The 23,333-nt window shown below is 48.8% G+C and overlaps 1 protein-coding gene across 5 annotated transcripts in view; it reads left to right on the plus strand.

Moving 5' to 3' along the window:
* The window catches only part of TJAP1 (tight junction associated protein 1), a 41,796-nt gene extending 19,297 nt beyond the window's left edge, over positions 1–22,499 (plus strand). For 2 of the 5 annotated variants that reach the window (XM_068156857.1, XM_068156878.1), the window contains 10 exons: positions 5,036–5,130; positions 6,692–6,745; positions 10,538–10,696; positions 13,706–13,734; positions 14,798–14,959; positions 15,578–15,644; positions 16,117–16,146; positions 17,352–17,459; positions 18,079–18,162; positions 19,865–22,499. In XM_068156857.1, the coding sequence (XP_068012958.1) occupies positions 10,571–10,696; positions 13,706–13,734; positions 14,798–14,959; positions 15,578–15,644; positions 16,117–16,146; positions 17,352–17,459; positions 18,079–18,162; positions 19,865–21,163 (1,905 nt within the window). In that variant the 5' untranslated portion in view covers positions 5,036–5,130; positions 6,692–6,745; positions 10,538–10,570 and the 3' untranslated portion in view covers positions 21,164–22,499. Of the gene's footprint in view, positions 1–547; positions 659–5,035; positions 5,131–6,691; positions 6,746–10,537; positions 10,697–13,705; positions 13,735–14,797; positions 14,960–15,577; positions 15,645–16,116; positions 16,147–17,351; positions 17,460–18,078; positions 18,163–19,864 lie in introns of all 5 variants that reach the window. The other 3 variants (XM_068156868.1, XM_068156897.1, XM_068156888.1) reach the window with 3 other exon arrangements.
* Positions 22,500–23,333: the final 834 nt, after the last annotated feature.

A 23,333-nucleotide genomic window follows, 5' to 3' on the forward strand; every position in this document is an offset into this window, starting at 1 on the left:
ATCAACTAAACCATGGCACCAAGCACCCCATCCAGTCTCTTCCAGCGATGGTGACTCCACCACCTCCCTGGGCAGCACATTCCAAGGGCCAATCACTCTTTCTGTGAAGAACTTCTTCCTAACATCCAGCCTAAACCTCCCCTAGCGCAGCTTGAGACTGTGTCCTCAATATTTCATAAGATTCAGATGGCTGAGCAGGTTTGGGCTGGACTTTTCTACAGCTGTTCCAAGCTCAAAAGAAATTTGTTCCATTTTGATGCTGTTTTGCAGTTACTGCCTCTCCCGAGTGTGTGCCTCAGTATGTATGGCAACTTACATATTAAACTTATGGCCAAGGAAGAGGTTACTAAATGACTGCAGATGTCAGTTCTCTTTCTTGTTGAAGAGGATAAATCTAGTAAATACATTTTGTGTTTTCTGCTTGCAGGTGAAGGCTCTATGGGAACAAAACTGGCATGTGAATTACTCTACCAGTGTGGTTGCAGTGATAGCATTTCAGAAGCTGGCTGCTGTTAACAGTCATTTCATTTCTTGCACTTTGTTTTAGCCATCACCTGCAAGTGTTAGGGCTGGAATTGAAGCCTCCTCAACATTGCAGATGCTCTGTAGCCTGTGTCACTACAACAACTTGTTGATCTGTCCTCCGTAAATAATGCAGGTAATGTGCTGTGCTCCATTGCCTGGCTTTGTAGATAACACATATGGTGTTAGCCATCTGCGCATCGCTGCAGCTCGGACAGAGGTGATGTTTTGGAGATTGTATTGAGGCAAGGCTATAGTTTGCACTAATGGAGCATTCTTTAACACTGCTATATTCCCTGCCAGAGGGAGAGCTCAGTGACATTCGGTCCCTAGCACTGAGGAGCTGGAGACTGTAGTTTCCCCAGAAGTTCTGAAACCAAAGGCTGAAACAAGAGGGCTGCTGATGATAATTGTTAGGGTTGTATGAGACTTGGGGAGTACTAACGTGGGGCTGAAGGTCCACTTCTCAGTGTCTGAAAAATGTAAGGTGTTCCTACCATGTCCTAATTAAATACTTTTTGATTTTATGCTCTGGGAAAGTAATGTATGCTTATTTTTTCCCCCATTTTCTTCCTCTCTTACACTCTACAGGAGCTGACAGAGGTCTGGGAAGGGAATTCCTATAGGAATGTTTACTTGCTTCCTCCTTCACTTCTCTTCAAATATTTGCTTGCTGTAGCTGTTCCCTAGCTTATGTTTGAGAAAATTTAAGGTTGTGCCTGCCCAAATTTCCCTTGTATAATCTACTACCTTGTTGCAAGATACATCTTAGAGAATCAAGATCTGCTTTTTCTAACAAATCTTTACTAAGGCCCAGACAGGCAATTCTTTTCAGGAACTTTTAAGTGTTCTCCTAATCTCCATGAGTTATTTTCTAAGGGCCTGGTATACATGTCTTTAAATATCTGAGAAACATGCTCCTAAAGTCTTTCTGTAGAAGATCTTAAAAGAACAGGTAAGAACATAGAATGGGTAAGGACATGAAACCCAAGGTGCAAAGATGAAGAAACTGGAGTTTTGTAGACTAAACCACCTTGTGAGAGTTGAAAGGATCACTGAACAAACTGAAGATATCAAACCAACAGGGTAACTTAACAAATCAAACAGGCTGCTGGTGTGTCAGCATTTCTGGAAGCTGAGAAGCTGTTAGTGGTCCATGATGTAGCTGTCAGTACTAAAGGTAGCTTCACAAATGACCTTTTCCAAGCTTCTTCTTGTGCAGTTTCAGATCACAGAATCACAGAATGCACTGGGCTGAAAGGGACCCTTGGAAGTCATCCTGTCCCCCCCCCCCAAAGATAGAGCCATTGAGGGTGGTTCTATGCTTTTATATGCATTAGAAAGTTAATGTTCATTTCCTGGTCAAAATCTCCCCTGGGTATTTTTATTCTCCATTAACATTCCTTCTGGGGATTGGATTCAGGTCCTTTGCTTCCTGTCCCATTCCTCTTCTGATGTTAATCAGCTGTCGTATTCTATTCTAGTTATGTGTTAGCAATGTTGGTGTTTCTTGGGCAGTGCTGATCTGTCCTGGCTTTTAGAAGAAGAGTTAGGGAAGCTAAACGACTCTTAACATGGCAAAGACAGTAGATAAAAGAATGTATATTTAAGGATATGGAGTGTAACTGAATTAGGAAGACCAAGATCTTTGTGTTGTGGAAAGGAAGAGCAAGACTGTAAGAAAAGTGCAATTCTGATTACTTTTGAGAGGCTTTCACAGGGCACAGTGGAGATGACAAAACACGATATGTCCGGTGGTATTTGCATTCAACACAAACTATGTCAGACTACAGAGTCTAGGGATTTGATTTTCTTTGGAAATGTTGGGTGTTAAGTAGAGCTTGTTACATGGACTGTTTGTTGTTCAACAGCTAGCCTGATCCCTTTTTCTTGATAGCTCTTGGAATTGTTCCCATGCACAGAATAGAGGATTCTGCCTAATAGTCCAGGTTAATTAGTACGGAAAGGCAGGAATGAGCAATAATCCTTCTGAAACTCAATTTTAATCCAAGACTCATTGTAATGCTATTGCATTAACATACAGGCAGAACTCAAATGTGAGTTTCTGCAGTAGGAGCTGTCATCCTTTTATTTTCAAATGAGCTTCAAAGTAGCCAGCAGCAGAATGGATCTGAATGTGCTTTAATTGAGATGACTTCTCTGAATGAAAAGATCACTCTCATTAAGTTTTAAAGTGTCCTTTAATAACCTTGCAGTCCTTTTCCATCATACAGTCTACAGGTGCTGCTTTTAACTTCACACAGCTTGTTTGTCCTGGATGAAACCTGTTGATGCAGTTATCCATCTTGCTGATGAATTGTCTTGATCAGGCTTACTGCAGCAGCTTCTCATGTAGTCTAGCTTGAGTCATGTGGAGACTAAGGTTGCCTCTGCCCATAAGCAGAGGAAGGCAGCTGGACATGTCTCTTTCTTTTGCTTGTTGTGAGGCTAGTGAAGGGTCAGTGTTGCCTGCTACAACAAGGTGTGCCAATGTCAAGTATTGGATGTGCAGTTGGAGTATAGGTTGGCCCATACAGCAAAAAAATTCTGGGTTAGCTGTGGTGTTCCAGATATGTGACACAGTACAGTATCAACTCTTTTTATGTGTGGATGTTGCATTCAGAGGTGTGGTTGTGGGGTTGGTTTTGTTGTTGTTGTTTTAGGGGTTTTTGCATACAGCGACTCTGATAGGTAATGAATGTTTCTGTAGTGTTGCAGTAGAAACAAGTGTGACTGTGACTGTGTTATGGAATGTATTTTTTTTCTTGTCATACAAGTTCATCTTTCTGACCAAAACCCCAAAGAAGTACTGGTTTTAAGATGGCTAGAAGGATGACACTGCCTGAAATAAGACACATTCTCTGCAATATAATCACCATATTTCTGTTGAAGAAGGGAGACTGCTGACCCTAAGCACTGATAAGCAGACTGTTTTATAAGGTCAGAAAAGGCAACACAAGAGAAGGTGATGATGAGGAAAACTGCAACAGCAAGCAGGCAAGAAACTGTGCATCCTAGAACCAAAGCTTAATATTAGCTACCTCAGCCCTCAAGGGACTTATCAAGTATCAGGAAGATAGTAGATGCTTACAGATGTTGTTTCCTTTTCTTTGGTGCTTTCTCGTTTTGTCTTGAGTGTTACTTTTAGACCTTTTTTTGTATGCTCTGGACCTCTTAATTGGAGATAAAATTATGCTTTGCATGCATGCCAAGTGGCTGTTAGTTTTGTGGGCCCTGTACAGAACATTTAAAATCAGTTCTGTGCTAGATCTCATCTGTTCCTTATGTGTAGTAAAGGTTTTGCCTTTCTCAGATCTCAAAGAGGACATAGCTATTCTGCAGGTGAATGTTACACCAAGGGATGCTCTCTGATAAAAACAGCTAGAGCTGAGCTTGTGTACTGCCTGTGCAGCTGCATTCAGTCACTGTCACTGCACTCCTTTGCTGTGAAGAGGAAAGAGGTGTGTTTTGTCTTTGTGAGGGAGTGAAGGTGTCCTCAGCTTTTGGTATTAACAAAGGAAATTGTTAGGTTTCCACTGCAGTCTTCTGACCCTTTGTGTGTTCATATCTTTTTGCCTAGAAGATGTCATTATGGCTGATGCTGATCAATGTGAGCTCAAGCCTCGTAGCCCTCAATGAGCCATTCTAGTGAAGCTGTAACTGTCAGTAAGTTTAGAAATAAGACTGGAACTACTGTGGGTAGTAGCTGCAAGACAGTAGAACTGGAGCTACTACAGATGATAGCCTGCTAGGAAAGAGGACTGTAAATGTTAAGGAATGTTATTGATGAGAGATGGAAGGGGTAGATAAAAGGAAACAGGAGGTTAAGTTTCCTATTGTATTACAGTGCTAATTAGAATAGCGGAAGACCTAACTCCTGCTGTAGCTCCAGGGTAAAGCTGAGCTTCTCCAGGGTAGTCAGAATGTGGACTTGACAGCAAGCTTCTTCAGAGAGAGGCTTTTGAATAGTGTGGTGAGCAGAATTAGTGCCTTCTATTTCTGGATATTACCTATGTCCATTTCTGCAGAACAGACAGACCATGTGCTCCAAAGCAGAGAGTATCTGCTTCTTTCTGAACGGAGGTATAGTGAGTTGAGTTGGGATTTTATCTCTGCTGTCACAAAGGATGCTCAGGTACTGTAGGCAAGGAGGGCTTGACTGCCCTGTTCAGTGCAGGGAAGTCTGGAAAAGAAAATTAGATTGGTGTATCAAGGTTGTTGGAGTAGAATAACAGACTGGATTCCTGATGTTGGACAGGGGTGCAGATGGGGAAGCCTGGAGTCACTTAGAAAAAACACTTGCCTTTCAGAGGTTAGTTCCTTTCTGGGACACAGTGAAGGACAAGGAGATTATTTCATTAGAGTGGTCTAGCATTAGCAGCCTGATGGTCCTCCAGTTTGCTGCCAGCTCCTGCTTTGGCACCTGGTTGTGGGTTGCTCTGAGCATGCCTGGCTGTCTCCATGTGATGTGCTAATAGGAGCCTGACACCAAGTTTCCTTTCTCATGTTTCAGAAACTGTTGACCAGATGCTGCTGGATGCTGACAGGGGAAAGCTGATTCGGAGACAGGCGACCAGAAATGTTTGGACACGTTGTCATTTTGGATCTGTAAGTCTTTGTTTGAGGGAAAGTTGCCTGGAGGCACTGTGAGTATTTCAGTGTCTCTGTAAATTCTCAGATCATGAGGGTAGATTTCAAATCCTGGTATCTTTTCCAGATAGGTGGGGATAAGATGGCAGGTAGCATAGTTGGTAGCTCTGGGATAGAAAGCACAACAGTACTGTCTGATCCTAAGGAACCTGCTTAGAGACAGGGAGGCCTTTGGTGTGTTTGTTCTGAGCACCTCTGCAGTGGAAAGATGTTTGCCCATGGGTGCAGCTGTTCCCGGAATCCCCCGCCTCTCTGCCAGCCCACGTGGCTGATGTTTTGCCTTGATGCTGAACCAGGTCCTGCTGGGAGTTGGTGGAAAAGCAGATTCAGACTATGCTGGCTTGGTCTTTCCTGGAGGTGCACATTCTCCTTCTCTTTCTTTCTTCCCCTTTATTTTACAGTTTGCCTTGCAGAGCAGTTAGGCTGTTGTGAAGTTGTTTTTTACTGTGCTAGTTAAGACCTGACTGTAGCATTGTAGTAAGGAAAAGAGCCAGACAGCTTGTTGGGGCAAGGCCAACTCTAGGGCACCTCTTCAGTTTGTTTTGGCAAAGCTTGAATTTGCGTGGTCCTGGTTGCCTGTCTGTTCCATTCACTTTCAATCTGGCTTTCCGTGTGTGTGTGTGTCTAACTGCTCTACACCCTGCACTCCTGTCCAGCTTCCCAAGGCTTGGTGCTATTGACAGGGAAAAACCAGCACAGCAGCAGAAGAGCATCAGGGAAGAGAACACTCCAATGCAGTATCTTATCCTAGTAGCAATGTTGGCCACAGAGCTATGCTGTTATAGCTGCCACCCAGATCAACAATGTTCTCTTGTAGTGAGAAGTACCCTGTGCTTTGAACAGAGAGGAAGGTTGTTTCTGAACTTCTGTTATATCCCTAGCTGACTGGGTGCTCTTTTACAGAAGCCTGTTAGCAGCAATGTAGAGCATGGCATGCTGCTTACTGGAAGTCAGAGTGGCTTGCCTTCCTCTCTCATGGAGGTGTGCATTTGCACAGCTGTAGGCACAAGGATATAATGTTTTGGCTCAAATAAGAGTCTGATAATTGCCAGCTCATTTGTAGGTAAGAAGCACTGACTTAAAAGGATGAGTGAGGTAACTGTTATTGTTAGTAAGCTACTGTACTGAAGGCTCCACAGTTAGCATCCCTTTGGAGTAGTGGGGAAGGGTAGCTGGGAGGGTTCCATTTCACAGGAGGTATGTTTAGTTCTTCCGGGAACCAGCATTCCCTAGAAGCTATTGCTTCATGAATTTTGAGTTTGTGTGGTCCCAGCTCCTTGTCTGCTTTGGACATGTTCTTGCCAGGTGTCTTTCCAGCTTTTGCTGGATGATGTGACCCAGCTATCCGAGGCTAATTTCACTTCAGAAGATCTGATGTGGTTTGGGGCAGGTACCTGGAGCAAGATGACCATTCAGTTGTCCTTGGTTATAAACATTCCCTGTTCCTTATATATTTATGTGGTAAGATTTCAAACTAGCTGTTTTGATGGATGCTGAGCTATTTGTTTCTCTTCTTCAGGGCATCTGAGTGACTGTCCTTGCTTCATGAAGTTTCTCGTTTGACCCCAGGCTGGTAAGTGCTCAGATTCTTGTAGGCTGGAGCAACTGAAGTTCAAGTGAAGTCTCCTGTGTTCTAGTGGAACCCCCTATGTTCTAGTTTTCACCTGTTGTTCCTTGTCCTGTCACTGGCCACCACTCAGAAGAGCCCAGCCGCATCCTCATGACTTCCACCCTTTAGATACTTATCTGCATTTATAAGGTGTTCCTTCATTCTTCTCTTCTTCAGGGTAAAGAGCCCTGGGTTCCTCAGGCTCTCCTTGTGGCACTCCATCGGAGTTCCCCTCTTAAACTGGGAAACCCAGAACTTAGCACAATATTTCAGATGCTGCCTCGCCAGGGCAGAGTAAAGGGCGAGAACTGCTGGCCACACTGTTTTTAATGCACCCCAGAATGCTATTGGCCTTCTTGGCCACAAGTATCATAGTATCAGTCAGGGTTGGAAGGGACCACAAGGATCATCTAGTTCCAATCCCCCTGCCATGGGCAGGGACACCCCACACTAGATCAGGCTGGCCAGAGCCTCATCCAGCCTGCTCTTAAACACCTCCAGGGACAGGGCCTCGACCACCTCCCTGGACAACCCATTGCAGGGCTTCACCACTCATGGTGAAGAACCTCCTCCTCACATCCAGTCTCAATCTCCCCACCTCCAGCTTCATTCCATTCCCCCTAGTCCTATCACTACCTGATATCTTGAGAAGTTCCCCCCTAGCCTTCCTGTAGGCCCCCTTCAGATACTGGAAGGCCACAATTAGGTCACCTCGGAGCCTTCTCTTCTCCAGACTGAACAGCCCCAACTCCTTCAGTCTGTCCTCATAGGAGAGGTGCTCCAGCCCTCTGATCATCCTCGTGGCCCTTCTCTGGACACGCTCCAGCACCTCCATATCCCTTCATTCACAAAGGTGAATTTGTTGTCCACCAGCACTCTCAGGTCCTTCTCCACAGAGCTGCTGTCCGTCAGGTCAACCCCTAACCAGTACTGGTGCATGGAGTTATTCCTCCCCAGGTGCAGGACTCTACACTTGCCCTTGTTGAACTTCATGAAGTTCACCTCTGCCCAACTCTCCAGTCCAGCTGTCCAAGTCTTGCTGAATTGCAGCACGGCCACTCCTCCTAGTTTTCTATCATCACCAAACTTGCTGAGGCTACACTCTGTTCCTTCACCCAAATTGTTGATGAACATGTTGAACAAGACTGGACCGGTACTGACCCCTGGGGAACACCACTAGCCACAAGCCTCCAAGTAGACTGCATACCATTGCTCACAGCACTCTATGCTCTGTCATTCAGTCAGTTCTCAATCCACCTCACTGTTGGCTCCTCTAACCCACACTTCCTAAGCTTATCCAGGAGCATGTTGTGGGGGACAGTGCCGAAAGCCTTGCTGAAGTCAAGGTAGACAACATCCACTGCTCTCTCCTCATCTACCCAGCTGGTCACACCATCATGGAAGGCTATCAGACTGGTCAAACATGATTTCTTCTTTGTAAATCCATGCTGACTAGTACTGATAATCTTTTTCTTCACCTGCTTAGAGATGACCTCTAGAGTGAGCTGTTCCATCACCTTTCCAGGGATGGAGGTGAGGCTGTCTTGTAGTTCACTGGGTCTTCCTTCTTGCCCTTTAGGAAGACTGATGTGACATTGGCTTTCCTCCAGTACTCAGGCACCTTCTCTGTTCTCCATGACCTTTCAAAAATGGTGGAGAGTGGCTTAATCCTAGGACGCTGTTTATGTTGGTGGAAAGGTGTGAGAAACTTTTGTGAGCTTGTGTTTTTAGCAGAGAAAAGGATAGCTTGCAAATGTTCCTGTGAAATGTAAAGCCTTTTGTGGCTTAGAGTCACTCTGTGCTTGGTGCAAACACCTCACACTTGCCAGTTCTCCGAGGAGACTCAGTCTGTCTCAAGAAGATGCAGCTTTATCAGCATTACCTGGGGGTACTGGTTGACAGTAGGCTGAACATGAGCTAGCAATGTGCCCAGGTGGCCAACAAGGCCAATGGCATCCTGGCCTGTACCAGGAATAGTGTGGCCAGCAGGAGCAGGGAAGTAATGCATTGTGCCCCTTTACTCAGCACTGGTTAGGCCACACCTTGAGTACTGTGTCCAGTTCTGGGCCCTTCAGTTCAAGAGAGATCTTGAGGTACTGGAATGTGTCCAGAGAAGGGCAACAAAGCTGGGGAGGGTCTGGAGCAAAAGCCCTATGAGGAGAGGCTAAGGCAGCTGGGGTTGCTTAGCCTGGAGAGGAGGAGGCTCAGGGGAGACTTTATTGCTCTCTACAACAACCCGAAGGGAGGTTGCAGCCAGGTGGGGGTTGGTCTCTTCTCCCAGGCGACCAGCACCAGAACAAGAGGACACAGTCTCAAGCTGCATCAGGGCAGGTTTAGGCTGGATGTTAGGAAGAAATTCTTCACAGAAACAGTGATTGGCATGGGAATGTGCTGCCCAGGGAGGTGGTGGAGTCACCATCGCTGGAAGTGTTTAAAAAGAGTCTGGATGAGGCACTTGGTGCCATGGTTTAGTTGGTTAGATGGTGTTGGGTGATAGGTTGGACTTGATGATCTTGAAGGTCTTTTCCAACCTGGTTAATTCTGTATTCTAAGCAAGAGCAGATACAAATTTGAGAGAATTCTTGAGGCTCCATTTAGATACTTAACATGTACACCTCCATTGGCCAAAACACAAAGTGAAGTCTTCTAGGTCACTGGCCCAGTGGTATTCATTGACTGCCTTGAAAGTATGTGACTGGGAGTCAAATGGCCTTTGCTGGAGAAGAGAAGAGAAGAGAGGGAAATCCTGCACATTTAAGTGCCAGAGGTCAGGCACTGAGGATTGCAGAGATGCTAGGTTTGATCAGCATTAGGGTCCATCAGGGGATGGGTGATGAGAAGTGGGTGCTTACCCTGAGTATACGGGGACTATGAATGGTGCATATGTTGCCATTGCAGAAAGTCTGGCATTAGGCTCTACAAGAACTGCTTGGCATCTCTGAGACCTCTCTTGTACAGTGGGGTGGTCAAAATCCTGACTGCTTGAAGGGAAATCTTGCTTGCAGTCCCAAGATGGTGGAAAGGAAGGAGATTATTTCATGTGTACAAGATAGCTGCTTCTGCTCTATATTTTGCGGTTGTCCTGCTGCACCTGCTGCCCAGTATGGCTGGGGTAAAGGGACTTACCTGGTTTGCTTGTTGCAAAATCTGGCCTTAACTACCAACATCATTGGTGTTGCTCCCTAATGTGATGACAGAGTTAAGAGTTGTAATGGTATCATACCTCCTTCTGGCAAGCTTCCTGCGGTCTGCTCTGTTGGGGTTCCAGAGTAAACCAAAAACTTTTGGGTTGGGGCTCTTTAATAGCTGGAATCTCCTCCCACACAGTTCCTGCTGACAGTGACAGCACATGATCAATAACTCTTGCTCTAGCTGTCACTGCTGCCTGCAAGGCCTGCAGTTTCCATACTGGAAAAGGCCTTTCCTAAAGAGCCTAATCAATATGCTGCTGTGAGGTCTGTTCTTGTTTGCTATATATAATCTGGACACACACAAACTACGTGAGTGAGCGGGGGGAGGATGTACCAGCCCTCTGCTCCTGCTGACTGGGAAAAGGACACAGCTACCTCTTGCTTTGCTCCCTCTCCTGCAGCTGCTGCTCAAGGCTTGTGGCCACATCCTTTCCCTGCTTTATCGCCACTCTGCATGGGGACCTGCTTTGGGACTCTTAAGGGAGCCATATTCCTGCTGGGTAACTTCTAGGGTTCGATGCAGCGCCTGTGACACCCTCTTCTGTGCACTTTCTGCTGTTGGTAGGTAACCCCCTCTTGGAGCCACGCAGGTGGGAGGATGTCAAGCACAGCTCCATCAAAGAAGCCTTACCGCAAGGCACCTCCGCAGCATCGTGAGATCCGCCATGAGGTACCCATCATTCGAGATGACCAGGATGGAGTGATCTTGGCTGAGCAAAGTCAGGTAACAGCTTGCCAGGTGGCAAAGGGCTTAACACCATTGCACCAGCAAACAGGGTTTAGTTACACCAAGGCAGGCCATCTGAAGCAGGCAGAGGGGTTTGAGGTTTGCAACCTGAACTTCTCATCTTCATGGTCCCTGGAGTCTAGCAGTGAGAAGGAAATGTCAGGGTGCAGAACAGACTTGAACATCAAAAGCCAGACTGTCTCACCAGCACTTCCACGTGGTGGGAAGACGGGGCAGCGAAGTAGGAAGCGGTGTCCAAACCGCAGTCGTGGGCACCTCGGCAAATTTGTGAGCCGTAGCATGGAGACAGTTGTGGTGTCTGGAGATGAAAGACACCATCCCACTTGCTGTTTCAAGAGCAGAAGCCTGGAACGCTCACTTATGTTTAAAGAGCCTCCTGAAGTCCTGACACCGAGGAAGTTTCAGGTCTCCTCTACACATCCGCCTCTCAAAGGGATCCTGAAGCAGAGCACCGTGACCGGCCCGTGCCCCGAGAGCTTACGCAAGTCCCGCTCGGTAGAGACACTCTCCTATGGCCGTGGCTCACACAAGTGCAGTGATCCTCAGGTCTGCCTCGGCTGCGGGGAGAAGTGCTCGCTGGGGCACAGCAGCAGCAATGCCACTGACTCTGCCAAGCGCAGGGAGAAGATCACAGAGGAAAAACTGCAGTTCTCCAAATTCTTGGATGAGATTACCCAGCGGGTGCTGAGTCCCATCCGCTTGCACTCACTGAGAGAGACCAAGGGAGCAGAACAAGGCCAGAGCACCCCCCTTTCTCCCAGAGGCTCCGTGCCAGGAGGCCAAGTGGAAGGTCGCCTACAACCGGTCAAAACCAAACGTGCAGCTGAAAGATCCCCCCGCCCAAGCAGAAGAAAAGCAGAAAAGAAATGTGGGGAGCTGGGAGTGGCTTCATGCCAGAGAAAGCGTGCTGAGGAAGCTGAGCGAGCTTCCAGACTAAGGAAGAAACCTGTCCTTGGGAGCAAGAACAGTAAGGAAAAACTCCTTTCCTTGGAGAGAAGGGTAGTAGATCTGTGTCAGTATGAGCTGGCAGACCTGGGGCTGGCAGGGACATCCTCTGGGCAACAGCACTCACTGTCTTCATGGAAAAACAGTGCAGAGGGCAGAAGGGATGAAAGCAGTCCCTGTTCACAGCTATTAAAGCCACACCACCTGTGTGCTAAACTTGGGCAGAAGCGTGCAGTGGAGCCGAACCACCCAGAGAAAGGATCCTTCTCCACTCCAACACACTGGAGTCGGGAGGAGGGGCCTACCCCTACTAGATCCTCCCCTTCCATCAGCCTGGCACTAAACAAGGTAGGTGCCAGGGCCACTGGCTCACAGACAGGGGTCTTGCAAATGCCAAAGCCCTGTTGGCTTCCAGACTGGATCTCATATAGTCTGTAATGCCAGTGGGGACAGTGAGAGCAGGCCATTGGACCTCATGCTGTGGGTGCTTAATTGCCAGAAGCTGTTCTCTTAGGTGTGACACTCACAACTGTGCTTCAGGTTAGGTATATCTTCCTGGGAGGAATCAGCTTCCCTTTGGCCCCAGAAGCTAGGAATTTAAGAGCTGGTGCTGTTCTCCTCACTGCGGGCTTCCTAGGTGTTTGCAGGTTGGAGGCCCTCCAGACTGTGGAGCAGGAGGTGCCAGGGTGCTCATGGTGCTTTGTGTGTGCCCTGTGCCTGGCTGTCTTGGGGTACTGTCTCTTTGTGTGGTGGCTGTTTCGGGTCATTGTAAGCCTTCCCTTTTCTCCAGCCTGCTTTGGGGCCATTGCTTCATTTTAATACAAATCATGTTATCCTCTTATCCTGGTAACTATCCTCTGCCTGTGTCTAGGAGGCAGTTGCTAGATAATTCTGCATGGATTCACTGATTGCCATGTAGGGCCAAGATGTAAGAAAAGAATGGATCAATACTTTGCCTGTAGGGGCAGGAAGATGTATGCAGGTGGTAAGGACTATTCTTTTAAAGTGTAAGTTGATGAAGGAAACAGCCCTTGGATGTCTTTGTGCCAGGACTGGGATGGTTTGCCTTCTGTAGTATTGCTAGTAGCTCAACAACCCCATCCACAACTGTCTGTGGCATGATTTGTCAGCTCAGAGCTGACACTTAATGGACAATATAATATGTGGCAGCACTTTGGTTTTGTGCACTGCTGTTGGTGCCAAGCACCACAAGTAATGAATACCATTATCAGCTTGGACTTCATGAGAATGATCACAGTCTTGGGCTTTCACAGAACACAGAATGGCTTCTAGTGCTAATTCAATCTCTCTCAGCCATGTTGGCAGGCAGCAGCCATCTCACAGATTAGCACAGGCTGCAAAATAAGTGAGAATAGTTGGATTGTGTGTTCTTGTCACTGTGCTGTGTTTCCTTGTTCTGCAGGTCTCTGCTCCATCCATCTCAAGGGATCCTTCACAGAAGATTAATTTCTTTCACAGACTTTTCTGACCTTTGTTTTTTCTTCTGCTATCCCAGAATAGTCACAGTGGCTGTTTCAGGTCTGCAGAAAGAACCCCTTTTCACAGCACAATCTGAGTGGTGTAAATTGTAGATGCGTTTTTTGTCTCCCAAATGATTCTCTCACTCTTTTTGTGGGGCTTCAAGTGTGTTGTGATTGCTGTGGTGACATTTAACCCAGTGTATGCTGTCCCATGAGAGTCCTACTACCCACTGACTGTGGATGTGGAAGAAGCTCAAGCACCAGCTAAGGTGGCATGCTGCAAGAGATGTTGAGATTGCATTTTGGGAGCCTAGTTGCCTGACTTGTGTGGTGGTTTCTAGTCTAGCTCTTTTACCTTGAGACAGAGCACACAGTCTGCCTTGGTGTTAGGCTGCTTGAGTGGTGTGTACAGCTCTAAGTTTGACTAGTATGACCTGTCAGAGCAGATGAGGAAGAGTCACAGGTAGGGTCTAGCAACCAAGACTCTGTCCTTTAGAACAGTATGAGAGACCAACTCCTTCTCTGAAAGAATCTCATGGCTGTTTTCTTCCCTGTGCAGGAACCCTTGACGGATGCAGAAAGGATGAAGTAAGTATCATACTGCAACATGCCTGTCACACTGCAACTGTGTGGGTGCTGATTCCTCACATCCTGCTTGTGCCACCTGCACAGTGAAACTGTCTGTCCTTGTGGGCTCCTCTCACATCTTCAGTCTTCTTGGGGCTATGTGGGCAGAGCTTTAGTCTGTACCTTGCTAACCGTTGCCTTGCACGTCCCTCCCTCTGGAAAGGGAGGGAACTTAGATCTCTAGAGCAAGTGCAAGGTAGAGGAGTTGGTGGTTGTGAAAGTATGAGATGAAGCCTTTAGTATGTGTGGAGGGAGCAGAGCCTTTTTTAACCTGCTGCTGACTGAGGGTGAGAGCTAAGCCCTTTGCTGTTGCTAGTTTGGGGCACAGGGAGCTGCTAGCACTGAACTCCCAAGCCACAGTGAAGAAGAAGCTTCCACTGACAGAGAAGCTGTGCTTTTGGGTTTCTCTGAGCAGCTGAGCACAAAGGAATGAAAAACAACAGGAAGTCCTTCTGACCACCAGGCATGTCCTGGCTGGGGAGGAAAGGAGCAGTTTGTGTTGGAATGAGCTTGACTGGCAGCTGTGATCACATCTGTAAACATACCCCACCATCTCTGCTTCTGGCAATAAGGCTGTGTGGAGTCCTATTTCCACCATGTATTAAAGGTGTGAGGGCTTTTGAACGGTTTCAGGGGAGGAGAAGATGATTTTACTCTTTTTTGCTTTCACTTCTTCTAATTTGGACTGGGATAAATTATTGAGTGTGTTGCATTCACTGGTGAGGGACACTGGAGCTGCACAGCTCATCTGACTAGTGGGCTTTGTCCTAGTATTGTAACCTGAGAGGGAGCTGGGACACATGGTGGGCCAGCCAGCTCGTGATTCTCTGCCCCTTCTGCAAAAGAGTTTGAGTCTCCCTGTCCTGACAGAGATGCATCTCTTGCTGCATGTGCCAGTTAACTTCTTAACTTTCTGGGGGCCCTGTTTTGGGGTCTTGAGCCCTGGAGCAGGGCGCTGTGTGGAGTGCGCTGGTGTGGAATACCCTTTCTGCGTTCAGTGGTGCCTTGTTCCTGTGTGACCCAGGCTACTGCAACATGAGAATGAAGAGCTTCGACGTCGACTGACATATGTGACTAACAAAATGGAAGCGATGGAGAGAGAGCTGGAATCAGGTCAGGACTATCTGGAGATGGAGCTGGGCCAGAACCGTGAGGAGCTGGAGAAGTTCAAGGACAAATTCCGTAGGTATGAAAACCAAAACGAGATGGGTAGAGATGCTTCCCACCACGGTCCCTCAGCTGGTGTGAACAGGCTGTGCCCTGTTGTGTAAATCACAGGCTATCTGCATCCTCAGAAAGGTGCATCCCCAGGCTATAGGAGATGCAGCCATTACTTTCTCCAGGGTACAGTTAAGGAATGCTGCCAGCTTAAGGGGCTCCCAACAGCAGGGAATTAATCTCTTGGATACCAGGCAGGATCCAGCTTGAATGGTTACCCCATGTGCAAAAGGAGCCGCTGGTGGCTGCAAGAAAGTGCATCACCATATTACCTGAAAAGTACCTCAGTTAAAAACCAATGCCAATCATTGGTCACATGCTTATACATGACAGAGCTCAAAGGAGTCTTTCAAAGTCATTCACACCCTCCCCTGCAAGATCTTTCACCCAGTGAACCTCATCTTGCCTGCAGTGACAAGGGTCTGAAGGTCATTACGTGACAGAGGTGAGGCATAGTTAATGTGCCTGATTGTCTTAGTGCCAGCTTTTCTGGAGTTGGGGAGTTGGTGGTTTGCTTGGCAGCTATGAAGGGAACTTGAATAGGTGCCTGAGATCTGTTCCCATGATTACAATCTTGTTTCTGTAGATTGCAGAACAGCTACACTGCTTCCCAGAGAACCAACCAAGACCTGGAGGAGAAGCTGCATGCCCTGGTAAGTGCCTTATTAAGTCACTACAGAGAGGAGGAAGTGGAAGGAATTTGTGTGCTGGGAACAGATGGGAAAGGGGCCCTGGCTTTGCCCAGCAGATGTGGCAGTGGGTGAGGGGTGAGATTCTGGCTGTGACCATCTATTCCTTACTCCAGCTGGTGTCATGAACTGTTTTCTTGATTTACTGAGCCCCCTACTTGGTCATGCCCATGAGCTTTGGTTCCCCACAACATAATTGCATGGTATTCCGTCGTGTTGCTTCAGTCCCTCTCAAAATGCCAGGGATCTGTCAGCCAGTCTCGGGGTGGTCATCCTGGGAGGGAGGACAAGGGCAGTCAAAGGAGAGCCAATGTGCATGTATGTCTGTTGTGTGCATTCATAACACTCATGGCTGTTTCTTTTCTCTCCCTTCCCCTCTCTCTCTTTCTCCTCCCCACGCTGCCGCTGGCACACGCTGGGTGTACTTGCCGCTCAGGCCTCTCTCAGCCAAAGCTGGATTTTTGCAGTTGCGTCTTTTAGTTTGTGTGTTTTTTCTTTTTTCCTCTTTTACATGTCTCAGCCTGTTGGTTTCATTGTCAGTCCTACATACACCATCCCAGATGGAGGGGCCCCAGCCCTCGTCCAGCCGAGGGCTCACCTGGTATCCAGCAGCTGCCTGCAGATGCAGCAAGTCCTAGCTTGTAGTGCTCCATCTTAAGAGCGTTTGAGCCAGCTGGAGCATGGCGTGTTGGGAAGCGGTGCCCATAAGCTGTGGCACAGCACAAGATGTGGATGGCTGTGAGCCTCGTTTGCTCCCTTTCCTTCCCCTTCTGGTCTGTGAGCAGGCAAGTCAAACAGCTGAGATGCTGATTGCCTCCATGTAGGCCAGGATGAGATTTCTTTCGGTTCTAGCACTTGAATTTTTGGGTTAATATGCATTGTGCTAGTGCCTGAAGAGACTGCATTGTCCTGCCCTATCCCCTTGTGCATCACTAAACTGTACTCCTGATGCACAGCTGGGCCCTGACAATCATAGACTCAGAGCATCCATGGGAAGTGTTGGACAAGCTTCTTGAGAAGGAGATAGCTTGGTTGTTCTGAGCTGTTGCCATTCTCTGCTCTTACATCTGGGTCTCTATTGGCTCTGTACCTAACTCTGTTATAGAGTCTAAAGAGGCAATATTGCCTGCTTTAGGAAGGGCATTAACTGAGCTCCAGATGAAGCTACACAGGACCTCCTTACTACAGCAAGGCTTAAACTCTTTCAGTATGATGCCCTCTCCCTGCCACTAAAAGCTGTTTTTCTCTTCAGCATTGACTGATGGATCTCTATAGGCATTTCTGTTACCCAGACCTCTTCTATGGGGCATCTCAAGCTCAGAGATATTTGCTGCCAGTAGCAGGATTCCTCAAGCCCACTAGCTTTCAACCAGGCACTGTGTGAGCCAGGGCAAAGAGGAAACATGTTTGTGCTTTAAGAAGTGATACTGAATGTGTAGGTTCAAAGTCAGCCTATTGTCTCTTTAGCTGGCAGAGTGGCTGGCACCATTTGGCCTTTGGGGTCTCTCCCTTTGTGAAGACTCAGGCTGTCCCCCTTGTCTGTCTGTCTGAAAGGTTTTTTTTTTTTATCCCAACTAAATGTCTTACTATGCTATGCTTGGGCTGAAGTGGGTGGTGAAGTCAGGCTCTTCTGGGCTGGTATGATTTACACCTGGTGTTCTTGCATCTCAGATTAAAAAGGCAGAGATGGACCGCAAGACACTGGACTGGGAAATTGTAGAGCTCACTAATAAATTGCTTGATGCCAAAACCACGATCAATAAGCTGGAAGAACTCAATGTAAGTGTCAGTGTGCAAATAGCTGTGCCTGAGTGTCTGAGGTGTGGGCTTTTCCTCTTGTTCAAAATCATTAGCGTAATGGAGCTTGTGAATTACTTCACTCTGTGTGGAAGTGTGGGAGCTGTGCACAGCAGGAGGGACAGAAATGTGTCTGAGGGGGTGGGCAGGTCTGATGCATTTGGCCTTTTGAGCTTAGGGTTTGACCCGAGTCCAGGCTGTATCAGTGGGAGGAAGCTGCTGCCTCTTCTACACCGTTAATATGGAAGTTCTTGGATCCAGTGCTTGTTTCTGTTAACTGCTCTCAACTTCCTCCTAACATCAGGCAGTGTCTTCAGGCATAGCTCCGGGATGGGACAGCAAATTTAGTGGGACTTTTGGAGGTTATTAAAAATCCCAGAGTTTATGCCTGGAGCAAGGACTAGGGTGGAAAAGGAGCCTTGGGTGAGTTGCAAGAAAATGCACAGGGGTGTGGAGAGGAGGGAATGGCAGGTGCCCTCACGAGAGATGCATCAGATGCCTCCTCCCGCTTCTGTTCAAGCGGCACCTGTTCAGGTGGTACCTTTTTGGGTAAGTGACAAGTGAGTCTGACACTGTTGCACAACTGTGCCCTTTCTTGCAGGAACGCTATCGACAGGACTGTAACCTTGCAGTACAGCTTCTCAAGTGTAACAAGTCCCACTTCAGGAACCACAAGTTTGCTGATGTGAGTAGCAGCCCTGCTGAGGTGGGGAAGAAGGGCTCATGGTCTCCGCCTGCGTCTTGCTTTCTCCAACTTTCTCTGCGGGGCTGTGGGACTCTTATCCTTCAGCCTCAAAGAGAGGTGTGGGGGTGCTCCTCTTCCTACTCTCACTGAGAAGGTATCACAGAGCCTCTGTCATCTCCTCTTTCATGCCAGCTCCATTTCACAGCTCAGCTAGGAGCTGTTATAAAAAGCACAATAACCTTGAATTCGATAGCCTGCTGAGTGCCTTATGGGAGCTGGCAGGAGGACAGACCTCTCTCTCTTTTACCCTGCTCTGTCTTCTTCCATTCGTCACCTGGCCACATAGAAGGGCCATGCTGCCTGATAAGGAGTCAAGCAGCAGCAGTCTGGCCCTGCGTCACTTCCTACTCTGAAGAGAAAGATGGGAGGCAGTACCAGAATGTCTTTTAGGCCTCCTGAACTGGTATTAACTCATACTATCCCATGTGGGGTCTACATCTCTTCCTGCCCTTGGGATGAGCAAAGATGTTTGGGCCTTTCATGTTAGTAGCATCACTTCTTCAGTTGGAAGTCTCATTCAGGCCCTTGCCTCAGCTCTCCTCTTGCCATGCTCCTAGTCTCCCTCCCTTCTTGTATTGTCTCAGCAAAACCATGTGCTTGTCTTTCTTAACTTAGCTGGTGAACAATATGTCACCCTCCCCCACTGTGTCTCAAATTAGCACTCTTGAGGGCAGCATATCAGTTATGGCTGAGGTAACCTTGACCTCACTCCCAGCTGTCTCCCCTCCCTGCAGCTTTGAATTCTGCCCCCCGCCCAGAGAGCTGCATCCTGCTTGGCTGCCACTGGAGGGGTGTTAATGCTAAGCAGCTGTGCAGAGAGTCTTCCCCACAGCCAGCTGTTGTCATGCAGTCTCTCCTGTGTCCCCAGCTATGGACACAGTTTCCTCCTGGCCGTAGTGGGTCAGACCTTGCTGTGCCACTTGAGTGGCTTGTGGAACTTGCTCTCTGCTTCATATTGTGCATGGGTGTGGTGACTAAGGTGAGGGCAACTGGGCAGAGTGATGGAGAGAGCAGTAGTGCCTGTCCATGGGACAAGGAGCAGTGCTTACCCCATGTTGAGACCCTAGTCCTGCAGCTTTGGTAATAAAACCCTTGTTTGCCTCTTTGAAACAGAGAGAGTGAGGAAGTGGGATGAGGTGGTAGAGTTGGTAGGAGCAAGGGAAGGCATTGATTCCGGTCTATGGGCGGGTTGCCAAGCAGCATGGCTGCAATTACTGTATTTGGGGAGCACTACAGATCCCAGCACTGAGGGTTGTTGAGTCACTTCAGTGCAACCACCAAGCTGATTTTCCACAGATCAATAGACCTCTTCCTAGCATGTGCTGGCTAGGCCTTGCCTCTGTGCTCAGAGGCATAGGGGACTGAGCTCATGTGCTGTCTTTTCTTGTCCTCTTCAGAAAATGGGGCCTGTAAACCATGGCCTAGAAATATGACAGGTGTGACAGCTAGAGAGCCTTGTTAGTCCCTCTTGGGGCAAGTTTGCTTTGGAAAGAGATACCTTTTTGAAGGCAAGGTGGGTGAATGCTAGGGTCAAGATAAGGAGTACAAAGTATATGTGAAGGTTGTTTGGAAAAGGCAGATTATTTGGAACTAAATGGCTTGTGTGGCAGTCCTGTTCTAATGTCCTTTTCCTTCTCCTTAGCTTCCCTATGAGCTGCAGGACATGGTCAATAAGCATTTGCATAGCACTCAGGAGTCTGCAGGCCCTGGTCAAGAGGCAACCCACACCTTGGCTCCATCTGATGTTGTGCCCACCTCAGTCATTGCCAGAGTCTTGGAGAAACCAGAATCTCTGGTTCTGAATTCAGCCAAGTCTAGCAGTGGCAGCTGTCCCATGGCTGAGGATGTCTTTGTGCATGTGGACATGAGTGGAGCCCCTCCTGATGCCTGCAACAGCACAGGGCAGATGGGGAAGGAGGGAGGAGATGCGGGGAAACAGCAGAATGGTGGCTGCAAGCCACAGAGCAGTGTGGAAAGGGAAAGTGTGCCAGAGGAGGTGCCTGCCTTTGAGAAGCTAAGCCCATACCCTACACCCTCGCCTCCCCATCCTATGTACCCTGGGCGCAAAGTGATTGAGTTTTCTGAGGACAAGGTAAGGATCCCAAAGAACAGCCCCCTGCCCAACTGTACGTATGCTACACGCCAGGCCATCTCCCTCAGCCTGGTACAGAGTGAAGACGAGAGCTGTGACAGGCACCGGACGCTCCCCAGCAGCCCTGCTTCAGAAGGGCACCATTCAGCCTCCAGCTGTTCCTGCCAGCAGTCCCCCAAAGCAGCCAGAGCTCATGGCTCTTCCCAGAGCAGCCCGTTCAGCAGCCCTCCCCAGATCCCGAGCGCCTTTGCCAGCTCTGCCAGCTCTGAGGAGGACCTGCTGGCCAACTGGCAGCGTATGTTTGTGGACAAGGCACCCCCCACCTCAGAGCGGGTGCTGATGAACCGCACGGCTTTCGGCCGTGACACAGTCCCTGAGCTCCAGAAGAGATTCAGCCGCTCCATGCAGGAGCTGGGTAGGGCAGCCTCTGCTTATTCAGATGGTGAGGAGAGCTGCAGCTGGACTGTGAGCCGGGACTCAAGCGTGGACACAGACAGCACCGAGTCCAGAGCCCGTAGGAGCCATTTTTCCTCAGACTATGGTACAGATTTCTCACAGGATGAAGCCCAGAAGCTGTTGCAGGAAAGTGGTGGAGGCACTGCTGAGCTTGGAAGCCCTTCACCAGAGAAGCAGAAGGACTATGTGGACCTCAATTTGCCTGAAAGCCCAGCTGAGGAGAGAGAAATGCTGCTGCAGGGAAGCAAGGAGAGCAATCAAGAGGAAAGTGAAAGCAGGGTTAAGCCTCCCTTCAGTCGGCCACACCGCAGTCCCAAGAGGATGGGGGTCCACCACTTACATCGCAAGGACAGTCTGACGCAGGCCCAGGAGCAGGGCAACCTTCTGAGCTGAGGCAGGGCAAGAAGCAGCCATATGCTGCAGAGCTGTGGGATGTCTACATCTGTCCATCTTCTGAGTGGGAAACTTCCCTTAGTACCCTCCCCTCTAGGGGGCTCAGCTCTGAAATTTCATATTTATTTTCTTCTTTTGCTACCTAGAAGAGCTGGGGTTCCCCTTCCCCAGCACCTCAGTCCCACATTACCAGTACACAACAGTGTGCAGAAGCACATCCACTGCCCTGGCACACCCACAGCTCTCTTCACAGCCTCACACTGGTGCCTGTACCAGAGCTTGTTCTTGGTACCCCTTGTCCCGGTGCCTGTGCCTCTTTAGGCTTGCATCTTCCTTCCCTTTTCCCATTCAGGTACCTGAGGCCCTGGGTGCTCTCATGCTGGCTGCCTGCAGCTGCTCTGCTCTCTTTTAACTTGTGCCAACAGGGCAGAATGCCTGTGTGGTGGTGTCTCATTGCCTGGGAATCCCCAGGGGCCAGGAGTGGGGCACAAGGACTCTCCCAGCGGATGGCAGTGTGCTCCTGGGGATGTGTTGGGATTGTTGCTGGCTCATTTTCCTGCTGGGTTTTGTATTCCCCAGCTGCCCTCTGGGTGATTCTCAAGAATCTGCTTCTTCAGGTCCACATCACTTGTCTCCTGTGTTGGGTGCAGCCCCCAGCCCGCTTTGAGGCAATGTACAGATGCTGCTACCGTGGCATGGGTGCTGCATGCTGAGGTGGTTCTGGGAGGCACAGCCTGCTAGGCACTGGGGTTTGTGTTTGTGTGTCTCCTCCCTCACACCTCTGCCTCCACTCTCTGTGCTATTGTTTGTTTGAACGGTGCTGATGCTTTGCTCTTGGGTGGGCTTCTTTCTTCTTTCCAAGCCTTTGGTTTTGGGGATGTATTGTTTTTCTTTCTCCCCGCCCTGCATAAACAGACACAGCTGTTGGCAGCTGGTCTGATGCCTGTGTTGTGGGTGTGTTTGAGGAGGGTTAGCTCTCAGAGCTGCGCTTCTCTCTGATCCTGGCCTCTAGCCTGCAGAAACCCCTCCAGGCTAAAGAGCAAGGTTTTGCCCCATGTAAGCGAGGCATGAAAGACACTACTGCGCTTTTCTAGGCAGGGCTCAGTGCAGAGCTGGCAGGGGTGCAAGGGTAGCATGCTGAGGAGCTGTTCCCTGTAGACATACTACCTCATGGCACTGCAGCAGCCCTTTCCAGGGTCTCCTCACATGTCCCCTTCTTCTGGGTCTCCCTTTCTGGGTAGGACCTCCCTGCCTGTTTTTCCTAGTGTAGCGTGATATTTTGTGACTTTTCTTCTCAGTCTTGTGTGCTTGGTGTCTTATTTGGGGGAGGATGGGTGGGGGGAGGGAAGGGGAGAGGTCTGTAGGTGTAGGTATTTTTTGAGGGCTTGCAAAGCCCAGGCATCCTGTTTTAATTTTGTCCTGTGCCCTCATATGTCTGACGTTTCTTGGCTTCCCCAGGGGTGTGAGGGAGAGACTAGTCTGATTCCCTGCACCGTGCCTCCCTCAAACCCCACTGGCTGTCCTCAGCCTGCTCTCTGGTTTATGAGTTGGGTTTGTGTTGTCCTCCCACCCTATTCAATGAGGGCTTTTCACTGGGCTGTAGGAGAGCGGTCCTCTGTCCAAGAAACAGCTCCCATTCGTATGGTTACAGCAAGATTTGCAGCCAAGACCTGCTTGGGACTCAGCTCCTCTCCCCAAACCTCTCTCTCTGCAAAGGGTGGGTAGCTTTCATCTGAGGCCAGTCAGGACTTCAGCTCAAGCCTGGAAGCTCCAGGGCCTGTGCAAGAGCTGCAGGCCTCAGTGGCAGCTGCATAGGTTGCTTTATGTACCCTAGGTAGAGCTGCTGCCTATATGATCGCCTTGTTTCCCACCTTGAACAGTTGTGGAGCTGGATGCCACCCTCTGGCAGGGTGGTGGGACTCAGTATTTCAGTACAGTATTTCGCTTGATACCTGTGCAAACAGGCAGGTGCTGAGAGCAGGAGCCCCCTCTGAGCCTTCAGGATGTTCCTCTCAGCTGTCCTGAACATGGTGGTGAAGTCCTTGTGTTTGCTTCCATCAGACACTCCTCTGCAGCATTTCTTCTGTTCTTCTGCAGCATTGCCAAGGGCTTGCACCTGCAGCAGCTGTCAGCTACTGCCTCACAGACATCACCTGGGACTGGGTGCTCA

This window comes from Melanerpes formicivorus, unplaced genomic scaffold (genome assembly GCF_026170545.1).
Source record: "Melanerpes formicivorus ecotype bairdi unplaced genomic scaffold, bMelFor1.0.p_v2 SCAF_2, whole genome shotgun sequence".
Lineage (NCBI taxonomy): Eukaryota > Metazoa > Chordata > Aves > Piciformes > Picidae > Melanerpes > Melanerpes formicivorus.